General features: G+C 43.7%; 2 protein-coding genes across 2 annotated transcripts; one reads left to right on the top strand and one right to left on the bottom strand.

Annotated features, from left to right (window-relative positions):
- Positions 1-256: 256 nt before the first annotated feature.
- On the bottom strand, positions 257-3,819 carry LOC125518873 (uncharacterized). Its single transcript, XM_048683750.2, has 3 exons — positions 1,959-3,819; positions 620-1,612; positions 257-523 (listed from the first exon to the last, which is right to left on the bottom strand). Exons 1-3 carry the CDS (start codon positions 3,798-3,800, stop codon positions 380-382), a joined length of 2,979 nt encoding a protein of 992 aa, XP_048539707.2. The 5' UTR covers positions 3,801-3,819; the 3' UTR covers positions 257-379.
- A 2,085-nt stretch (positions 3,820-5,904) lies between these two features.
- LOC147959459 (uncharacterized) lies at positions 5,905-7,018 on the top strand. Its single transcript, XM_087532661.1, has 3 exons — positions 5,905-5,980; positions 6,093-6,417; positions 6,526-7,018. Exons 1-3 carry the CDS (start codon positions 5,905-5,907, stop codon positions 7,016-7,018), a joined length of 894 nt encoding a protein of 297 aa, XP_087388787.1.
- Positions 7,019-11,776: the final 4,758 nt, after the last annotated feature.

The raw sequence follows: 11,776 nt of genomic DNA, 5'->3' as shown, positions 1-11,776 counted from the left end.
CAACAGGAAGTGCTACTATGTGCTAAATTTCTGGTAACATATCACATAAACAGTAGGTAAATTTGTGAGAACATATCACATGTTCTCAACAACATATATGACATTTCAGCTTACACAAACACAATTTGAGTAAACCAAAATAACCAGTAATTTATTAATATGCTAACAGAGTGACGTAACCAGCAAAAGGACATAACCTGAGTGACATATCTAGTAAAATCACTAGTCCAAAGTAAGAAAATCACTAGTACAGCAGTTTAGTTCCGTATTTTTGCATAAGTTCATCACACAATAGGTACTATATGACCAGAGTGACATAAGGAACAAAAGGACATAGCAATTCAGTAATATGCTAACAGAAAATCACTACTCCATCATATCACATCTTTGATTTTTTCTTGGATTGCACATTCTGTTTTTTGGTAGCCTTCCTCTTCCCACCATTTGATCCTGCTTGTGCTTGAACTTCTCCTATGCTTTTAGCTTGCTGGCTTGATCTGATTTGAGCATCAATGTTTGCTTGCTGTTAAAAAAATATGAGAGTACATAAGCATGTGAATGCACAAGTGATTAAGAAAAAGCAAAACTATTTGAAACAAGAGAGTGAACTTGTATTTACCTTAGATGACTTCATTTTCCTGCCTGTTTTCTTCAGGAAGGCATTCTTCTTCTTCCCCTTTTCAGGATTCTTGTGGCAACCTGTCTTGTTGTGCCCCTTGTGGCCACACATGCTGCAAGTAATTTTAGTGCCATGCTTTGACATTTTCTTTCCTTTTGGTGCTTCACCCTCTTCCCTCTTCCTGTCATTATTCCTAGGCCTACCTGGCATACTCACATACCCAGGTGCTTGTGGTCTAGGTTTGTCAGAGATAGGCCATCTCTCTTGTCCTTCTACTGGCTCCAAGCAGTGCTCATATATCTTCTTAAATTGCTCAACTGAATAGCATTTGTGAATGAAGTCAGCTATGTTTCTTCCACTCTTGTATATGGCACTGATGGCATGGCAACAAGGCATCCCTGCTAGCTGAAAGTAACCACAAGAGCAAGTCCATTTGTCCAAGTTCACTGTATAGCTCCTTCCTCTGCCACTGACATGTTTCACCTCAAACCCTTCCTTGCCATTCCAGAGCACATCACAGAACTGAGTCATTTTGATGGCCACCTTAAGCTTCTTGAAAATGTTTGGGCATATATCACTAGATGTCCACTTTTCACTTTTGCTCCTATTTTCTTGGACTCTAAGTGTCATCTTGTGTCTAATCCTCTCTAGCATAGAGATGATAGGATATAATCTGGCCTCAACTATAGCATTGTTAAAGGACTCACATAGATTGTTATCAACTGAGTCACAAAGGGACCCAACAGGAAAAAATGCTCTTGCCCAATGCTTAGGCTCTGTCCTCATTATGTCCCTTGCACCTTCAGGTGTATCTTGAGCTAACTTGGCCTTCCTATACATGAAATCTTCTCTATTTGCAGCCTTGGCAATTGCCCAAAATTTCTTTTGCAGAGCATGCTCTCTAAACATTTTTTTCCAGTTAGCATAGATGTGTCTAGCACACATTCTATGTTGTGCCTTTGGTACGTAGTTTTGCATTGCATTGATAAGGCCCTACATTGAAGTTGCAAAAAATATATTACAATAGGTACATAGGACAAATGTAGATGGGACAAATTAACCTAGCCTAAAAAAGTGTACCTAGCATAAAAGTGAGTCGGTCACGCTTCTACAAGGCGAGTGAACCTAAGCAACCTACCATAAAAGTGAGTAGGTCACGCTTCATCAAGGAGAGTGAACCTAAGCAACCTACCATAAAAGTGAGTACGTCATGCTTCGACAAGACGAGTGAACCTAACCAACATAGCATGAACCTAAACAAACTAGTAATTAATAGGATATCACTAACAAGTAAATAATTAACAAAAAGCCAATATGGACAACTATGTGAACAACATACCTTCTGTTGATCTGATATGAACACCCATCCTTCACCTTGATCATTAATATCCAAGTCCTTTATCAAAAGGCCAACAAACCACTCCCAAGATTCACTAGTTTCTTTCTCCACTACTGCCCAAGCTACTGGATACATTTGATTATTAGCATCTCTACCAATAGCACATAGAAGCTCACCTTGACATGCTCCTTTGAAAAAACAGCCATCAAGCCCAATAACTCTTCTGCAAGCTTTAAAACCCTTTTTCATAGCATTGAAGCATACATAGAAGCTTTGGAAAATATTTTGATCCATGTACTCAGGGTTCAAGCCAACAAGGATTGTGCTCCCAGGATTGCTCCTAAGTAGTTCAAGCTGGTAGTCGAACACCTTGGTGTACTCATCTTTCAGTCCAGCAAGTAGCTTCTCTGACACTATCTTCTTAGCAGCCTTGCACTTTGATGTTGAAACATCCGCAAAGAAATCTTTCAGAACCGTGGCTTTAATGCTATCAATTTTCCATGTCGGATTGGCTCTTAAGATGTGCTCATATCTCCTAGCAATAACTTTTGCTGTGACAAGGTGATTGTCTCTGTTAGGTGCACACTCATGTTGATCTTCATATGTGATCACCTGAAATCTAGAACACCTGCTACTATAAGCACCATATATAGTCCACGGACATCCAGGCCATCCACACTTAGCCCTGATCCTCCCTTCTTCTGACTTCATGAAGTTTATACTTCTAAATGTCAGAAGTCCATATTTTATTAGTGCCTTCCTCATCTGTTCCTTGCTCCTGAAAACCATTCCCAAGCAGAATAGTGGAATATCTACCTTAGGGTTGTACCTAGGGAACTTAGTTTTCCTCCTAACAAATTCTCCTTCATGATCACTTTCCTCATCATATGAGTAATCTTCATCATCTAAGTCAAAGTGGTCTTCTCCTACCACTTCTTCCACATTTGCCACTAGATCTATTGGAACAACACCAGATGGATTTCTCTGAGCCCATCTCTTTGAGTCTCTAATTCTCTTCTTAAAAGCCTTTGCTTGTTCCCTTAGTTCCACATATTCCTCTTCCAGTCCACTGTCATCACTTCCTGCCACATAATCACTATCATCCTCCTCACTGTCTGAAACTGCAGAGCCATTGTCATCATTGTCATGTTCTTGTGTTTGTTGAGCTGCTGCATTACCACTATCTATTACTGGATTAATGACCTGAGAGCTATATATCTGAACCTGAGAACTTTGTATCTGAAATTGGGAACTCAATATCTGAACTTGTGAAGTTTCAGTCCTCTGTTTCCTACAGAAATTGTGATTTGTAGGGCTGCTAATCACCTGGGTAATAACAGCACTCTCATTTGGTTCGAGCACATTTTCTATTGCGGTCAATGATGATGAATCCACACTAATTATTTGCACATCATCATCTGCAGTTATGACTGCATCTGGTTCTACATCAGTCTCTCCTTCTAAATCATTGTCCATCTCATTTTCAAAATCACTACCACTGTCACTTGCACTCTGATCATCTTGCTCCCCAAAATACTCCACATAGACCTCAGCCACTCCTCCATCAGTTATATATTCAGACATCTTCATACAACCAGCATCATCACACAAAAATAATAGGCCATCCACTAGTTTTTTACCAGGCATCAGGAAGTGAATCTTCATACTTTCTTTCACTGGTATGTGATCACCAAGAAAGCCTTTGATCTCTGGCAAAGACAATCTATCCCTTTCAATCTCTGAACTTGCTTCATCTCCACCAACATAGTCTAAAGTAGGCCCAATTCGAACAAATTGGCCACCAAAATGAAACCGCACATGTAGTTTGTCGCAAGGATCCATGATGACATGAGGAACCTGCATTGCCACAGATTTTTTGATAAAATCAACGAGTGATACAAGTACTCCGAACTAGATGTAAGAAAAATCTATTGTTTCTGCACAAAGTAAATGCCCTAAAAACCAGATTTTTCTGCGCCTACAAACCCTAACTAGAGACAATCATTGGTGAAAAAAACAAGGACGAGAAGACGAATAGAAGATGGAAGGGGATTACCAGAGATTTTTCCAACCGCCGTGATCGTCTTGCCGTCCCCGTGATCAATCAATGCATGTACGCCATTGCCGCTGCAAGCTGGGGAAGGAACGGGTGACGTCCAGGGAGAGAAACAGGGGAAGGAGCAGGTTCGTGGTGGGGTTTATGAGGACAGTAGGGCCCATAGTCCGTCCATCATGGCGTCCAATTAACCCCTAATCCCAGCCACGCCAGCAATCCCGACGCCCAAACCATCTATTAGCACTAATGGGCTGGGATAAACCGGGATTAACAAAGACAAGGTGACAATTCCAGGGATTCTCAATTCAGGGTTTGATTCAGACTTGGAGAACAAAATCAAGGTTTTTTTTAGACTTTTGCCCTTTTGCTAGGTTGCGCCCAAGAAATAAATCCCTTGTCACTGTCAATCAGTATTTCAGAAAAAGTATTTTTTTTCTATTCTTTTATTATCTAATCAATACCATTTATAAATTATACAAGTATCAGAGTTACAGTTAAGGACAAAGAATGGACCGGTGACCAAACCTGTGAGACCGTCGGTTTTGGTTTTTACTCGTCGGACCGTCGGATCACTTGTTTTTGTCCCGGGAAGGTTTAATGTGAGAGTTAATCGGCCATCCGTACGTGCTTTTACTGGAAGAAAAAGTAACTTAAAATGGATAAAAAAAGAAAAGGAAGAAAAGAAAATTTTAAAACCTGGTAGAAAACTCAGAAAACCGAGAAGAAAACAATTTTCATCCTTCAAAGGTTCGAGCCAAAGTCGGCCCTGATCCCCCAATTTGTTCGCGCCTCCTAGTTAAGCAAGAATCAACCATGATTCAGTTACTAGCAATGCTACCAACCACATAACCGGCCCGGGTCCGATCCCTCGATTCGCTCTTTTTTCTCTCATTCTTTGGTTTTATAAGTGTGCATTAACCGGCTGGTGCATATGTACAATCGTTGTAGGTGATCCACGCGACATATATCATTTCGAAATGCCCACTACGATCCTGAACAAATGATCGCCTACAACGCTCCACAGTGGGTTGACCTAGTATTTTTTTTGTGTTGTGCTATTTCGGTTTTCCTTTCCGTTTTTTCCTTTTCCAGTTTTCAGTTCGTCTAATCGGTTTTTCCCTATTTTTTGTGTTCCTTCATTGGGTTTCTTTGGTTTTTATTCTAACACTTTGCAAAATTGTCATATACTCATGGAACATTTCTTTCATACATGCTGAACATTTTTCAAATACATGATGCACCTTTTTCAAAAACATGTTGTGGACATATCTTTGAATACATGTTAAACATTTTTCAATACACATTGAAAATATTTAATGGCAAAAATCATTTTTCTAAACTACATGAACATTTTTTTACGTTGTATAATTTTTTTTAACATCACGAACATATTTTTGAAAGGCGTGAAGATTTTTTTAATATGTCACATAATATTTTTCGAATGCATGATGAGTGTTTTAAGTAAATTAATTTTATAAATATATAATATGGTTTTACAATATTTTCAAATTTTTTAGGGTATTCAAAATGTAAATAAAAGGGGGAAAAGGGTAATAATAAAAAAACAGAACGAAACTAAACTAAACACTACTTGGGCTGGCCAACCGTACGCTCACGTGAGGTCCTTGTGTGGTGGTAAACTTGGTGCGCTGTGTGCACACATGCCGCCGGTTGCTATTTCCAGTGCTACATCTCTTATAGTCCCGAAAAAGTAAATATTCCTATCTTTTAGCATGAGGAGTAGCGGTGGATTGTGTGGGGTTTAGTCGAGGATGGTGGAGAGACTCGGTGACGATGACTATTAGGCCGTGGTGCCAATACTTTATCGATGCGGAGATGACTTGGGAGGGCAAAACCTATAGATTCACCGGTTTCTACGGGGAGTCAAAAATGGTACTTCGGAAAAAATCATGGGATGCTATCAGATACTTGAGAGTGCAAGACAACCTGGCATGGATATGTGCAGGTGACTATAATGAAGCCATGTTTAAACGGATCAAAAGGGAGGCAACCCGAGACCATTCTTACAAATGGAGGACTTCCGAGAGTGCTGGCTGATTGTGGTCTGGTTGACCTAGGTTTTTTGGGATATCCTTACATATGGAATAATAAAAGATACGGGGAGGATAACATACAAGTCCGACTTGATAGGGCAACATGCACAGTGAGGTTCCCAGATATGTTCCCGGAGACCTCTGTTGAACACTTGATCACGGAAGAATCTGATCACCAGGCCATCCTCATCAGGGCGTTGGAGACAGCTCCGCGACCTGAGAGGAGGGGACCGAGAGATTTCCAGTTCGAAGAGGCATGGAAGAGGCATGAATCTTATGATGTTATGGTCCAGGAGGCGTGGGAGGCGGCAGCAACGGGTGATCACTCGCTCACAGCAATATGGGAGAGGTTAAGCACGACGACAGGGAATATGCATCGATGGGAGAGGGAAGTGTTTGGCTCCATCCGTCATCAGATATCGAAGCTGACAGGGCAGCTGCTAGACGCTTGAACCAGAGCCTTGCAGACCGGATCCTCACTAGAGGTCCGGGAGCTGGAGGAGCAACTTAGAGAGATTTACGCGCAGGAAGAGCTGCTCTACAAACGGCGATCACGTGTGGATTGGTTACAGGCAGGAGATCAAAACACAAAGTACTTCCAAAACCGCGCGTCCCATCGTAGGAGGAAAAACACAGTAAAAGCATTGAGGAAGGAGGATGGCACAAGGTGTACGGTAGATGAAGAAATGAGAGAGTTGGCAGCAAGCTTTTATGAGCACTTGTTCAAGTCCGAGGGGTCACAGGACACTGAAGGATTGCTACAGAACATTGCACTTCTTGTCACTCCGGTGATGAATCAGAAGCTCAATTCACCAATAACTGGTGACAAAATAGAGGTGGCGCTTTCCAAATGGGACCTACTAAAGCACCGGGTCTGGACGGGCTTCCCGCTCTATTTTACCACAGGCACTGGCCCTATTAAAAGGCGAGGTGTGTCAGGCGGTGCATGATTTCTTGAATGGGGCAGCTACACCATAGGAGTTCAACGCCACTATCATTGTGATGATCCCCAAAGTTAACTCACCAGAGCTTCTATCACAGTTTCACCCCATTAGCCTGTGTAACGTTCTGTACAAGATGGCGACAAAGGTGCTAGCCAATAGATTGAAAGGTATACTTCCAACTCTTATCTCTGAAGAACAGAGTGCCTTTGTCCCGGGCCGCCTCATTACGGATAATGTTCCGGTTGCATACGAATGTGTTCATGCGATTCGGACTCGTAAGAGAAAAAAGACTCTTTGTGCGGTAAAACTGGATATGATGAAGGCTTACGATAGAGTGGAGTGGGGTTTTCTTCAACAGATGATATTACAGTATGGTTTCCATCCAATGTGGGTGGCGATGGTGATGCGGTGTGTTACGTCGGCACAGTTTGCTGTCAAGTTAAATGGTGGACTTTCGAGAAGGTTCAGGCCAACACGAGGACTCAGGCAAGGTGACCCGATCTCACCGTACTTATTCTTATTCTTCGTTGAGGGTTTCTCTGCTCTTCTAAAGAAAGCCAAGGAGGACAAGAAGTTGAAAGGTGTGTCGTTTGGGAGCACTGGACCCCATATAACACATCTCCTTTTTGCGGATGATATCATTGTGTTTTTGGAAGGAACAAAGGAAAATATGGAGACTTTGAGAGAGATTTTGATCAAGTATGAAAAATCTTCTGGACAGAAAATTAACTTGCAAAAGTCTTCTATTTTCTTTTGGAAGGGATGTACGGAGCAAACCAAAATACAAGCAAAAAATATTTGTGGCATACAATCAGAAGCTCTTAGCGAGAGATACCTTGGCCTTCCTACACTGGTTGGAAGATCGAAGGATGGGGTTTTTAAACATGTCACTGAAAGCTCAAAAGGGAAAGTGAGTGGGTGGAAAGGTCAGGGCCTTTTGAAGGCTGCAAGAGAAGTTCTTATAAAATCTGGCCTACAGTCGACACCAACCTACACTATGAGTTGTTTCGCCTCCCAAAGAAGATGTACCGGAACCTGACTTCTATCTCATCTAAATTCTGGTGGGGCGCAACGAATGGTGAACGGAAGGTTCATTGGATATCGTGGAAGAAAATGTGTGCTAGCAAGCAAGATTGTGGGATGGGTTTACGAGAACCGGAGGCATTTAACCAAGCCCTCCTGGCCAAGCAAGCTTGGCGCATCCTATAGGAGCCCAACTCGCTGTGTGCAAGGGTGCTCAAAGCACGTTATTTCAAGGATGATTCTATTCTCATGACCTAATGTCCGTCGTCGGGGTCTTACACTTTCAGGAGTGTGCTGCATGGAAGAGACCTACTCTTGGAGGGACTCATATGGAGGATTGGGAGTGGAACAAAAATTAATATTCATCATGATCCTTGGATACCACGGGAGGGGAGTACAAAACCGTTGGGACAAACATATGTACCGGGGGTGACAAAAGTAGCAGACCTTCTTCTGCCTGACGGGTCTGGATGGAACGGAGAGCGGGTGGATGCCATGTTCACCCCAGGAGATGCAGCTGATATCAAACAGATTGCCATTGGAGGCCACGGAGAGGATGATTTTTTAGCATGGAATATGACAAAGAATGGGGTGTTCTCAGTTCGTATGTCAATAAACCAAGCGAGGTCCGGACGGCCAGAGCCCTCTTCTGCTGTCTTTAGACACAGGGGTTTTATGGAATTATGGGAAACAAGTGCTCCTGGGAAAGCTAAGATCCATATGTGGCGCCTCATTCGAAATGGTTTAGCTATTGGGTCTGAATTGTTTCGTCGCCGGATCAAACCGGGTGTTTTTTGTGCAGCATCTGGACGTGAGGAGACGGTGATGCATCGTTTCTGGACATGCCAGCATTCAGTCTATGTCTGGAAGGAGTTGTGCTCAGAATTGGGAGCTGTGGTGGAGACCCCGCTGTGCCAGATTACCTCCCAGAGTGCAGTGGCCTCTTGGCTTTTGGGCTGGTTCACCGGGGCAGCCGAGGAGGAAAAGGAAGTCATGATCCAGGCTGTTTATAGTTTGTGGCTAGCGAGAAATTAAGCGAGAGAGCAGAAGAGAATGGCGCCACCACATGAAATAGCGAAGGAGGTGATGAGGCACACTAGGGAGTGGAGACTGGCGCATGAGAAGAGCAGATCGGCCCCCGAGCAGGTGGTGATGCAGAAATGGGAGCCACCAGAGGACGGGTGGACTAAGCTCAATGCCGATAGCGCGGTATCCGGGCATAACGATAAGGGGGGTGGCGACGCGGTCCTGAGAGATCATCACAGGGCTTACATAGTGGGAGCCTGCCGGCTCTACCCCCATATTAGCGATCCAGAGGCGGTGCAAGTCTTGGTGTGCAGGAAGGCAATCCAGATGGCATTGGAGAGACAGATACCGAGAGTGCATGTGGAGCTTGAGAGCAAGGCGGTGGTGCAGATGATAAATCAAACTACTCGGAACCTGTCCGCCGTTGGATCGTGGATTCAGGAGATCAAGGAGATGCTTAACTCGTTTGCAGAGTACAAAGTGTCGTGGGTTCGTTGTACTAGGAATAAGGCCGCACATAAGTTTGCTAGGGTAGGTGTAGGAGATGAAATAACTAGGATGTTGGTGGACTCTCCGCCAGATTTTGTTCTTGATGTAATTTCAGACGAGATCCCAAACTTTGTTTAGTTAATAAAGCGACATGATTCCCCCTAAAAAAAGCATAACGTATATCAGCATCCGAACTCTAGCCTTTTATCAACACCGTAAGTGGAGACCATTGTGGTCGTGGAAGTCGAACTCCCTGTACCAAACTTTTCCCATCCACTACCTACTTGTTCTAGATATAAGAACGAAATAACCGTGTTAAAAAATATTTTCTCATATTACCAGTTCACTCCCTGATATCCATTTTTATTTTTTAGATAAACAACATCAACTCATGAAGCCCGATTACAGGTTTTTTGTCGAGCCACTACCTATTTATATTAGAAAGAACAAAATAACCATCTCAAAAAACAAGGTTTTCCCTTTATAAAAATAATAATTATATGTATTTCCATGGCCACTACCTACTTATATTACATAGAACAAAATAACTACAACGCCCAATAGCCGTTGAAATATTATGTCGGGTCCCACCGCCAAAACCGACCATGTGTCCTACCACTCAATAACCATGAACTAGCTATGGCGGGTCCCACTACTAGAAGCTACATGACAAAAAATGTAATCGTCACACATATGTAGTGTTCGATGACTAGTAAGTTTGTCATGTAATATACCAAGCCGTCACAGAAATTGGTAGCGAGGTGTGCTCACGGGCTGGGGCATTTCAGTGACATTTATCATCACCGATTTACGGTAATTGGTGATGCCACCTACGAGAGTGTCACACATTAGGCATTTAGGTGACGTTGTCCACCACAATCACGAGGATTTTCGTCACGGTATGTCAATTTTGTTGTAGTGACTCCTTGGCCAAAAGGCTCTTTTGCCGAAACTTCCAATGAATGGCAGCGAGAGTGGTTTTACGTTACGGAGCCTCGCAACACCAAGTGGGTAGTTGCACCCATGTTTCGCCCTGGCCCATCGTTACATCTTGCATCATGGGCCAACAAGGGGCTGGATTGGGGATCAGTTGATGAAGTGCGTACTCTACAAAGCCACCTCCAAACCCTCTTCGAGAGGGACATCGATCTTGTCAACGTGATTCAAGTAATGCTGATTCGCCGAATCCTTCCATAACAGCGTAGGCCTCTCCGTATGTGGGAGTTCAATCCAGAAGGACCACGAACCCTCCAACACTTCTTCGGCATTACGCATGAAGGGATGTGGCAATTGTTTTTCGAAAAACGAAAACATTGGCTGGACACTACTGAGGACACAGGCCTCGACTGCAACCGTCTGGATACCCCGGTAAGCACTTGACTTCCGAACACCCCCCCTCTTTTTTAAGTATGCTGTAATACATTACTAAGCAAACTATCTCCTTCCAGGGCTGGATAAAGAAAGCGGAGCTGATTAGGTGTCCGACCCCTCTTCCCGAGGGTTCAGCGGATCCTGTATTAACAAAGATGCTAGCCCCGGCACCGTACCAGATGCTTGTGAAGGAGCGCAAAGCAGAGAGAACCATAGATGGCCCCCATCCCGAAGGTGCACCAGACATCGCGTCCAGAGGGATTAAGAGTCCATCATCCAAAGACAAAAATGACGAGGAATTCAACGTCTCTTACCCCCATGGGAAGAAAAGGGCCGCCTCTGAAGATTGGGAGGAAAAGGCTCCTAAGCGAGGCAAGATGCCTTCGTCGGGTGGCTCGGGCTTAGAGGATAATGTCATCGCGCAGTCCCATGACAAGGACAAGCCTCAGTCCAAATCGTAAGTGAACATGGGTGTTTTAAACACATTCCGCCTCTTTCTTGTAATGTCTAGAATATATGTTTTTTTGCAGTTCGGCACGCTGTCTTCCTCAACGATCCTCTTCCTCAGGGGATTTTCTGCCGAAGATGATGGAAAGTGAGACGCCTCCACCAATCTCCTCGCCCAACAGGGCGGACGACTTCGAGGTGTCATCACGAAGGGTCTCTTCTGATCAAACAGTGCGAGGGATGATGAAGACACAACCCGAAGGTGATACTTCGGTGGCCTAGGGTCCAGGGACCAACAATAAAGGCCCCGAACATTCCGGTCTACAACCGGATACGAATAAACGGATTCCTTTAAAGGGAGGCCTTACTCCTACGGCAGCCGCTGGAGACCCAGAGGCGCCGGATATA

Source organism: Triticum urartu, chromosome 7A, assembly GCF_056163025.1.
Source record: "Triticum urartu cultivar PI428250 chromosome 7A, HENAU_Tu73, whole genome shotgun sequence".
Classification (NCBI taxonomy): domain Eukaryota; kingdom Viridiplantae; phylum Streptophyta; class Magnoliopsida; order Poales; family Poaceae; genus Triticum; species Triticum urartu.
Note: the sequence above shows the minus strand (reverse complement) of the source record. Positions and strands in the feature narration are given on the sequence as shown.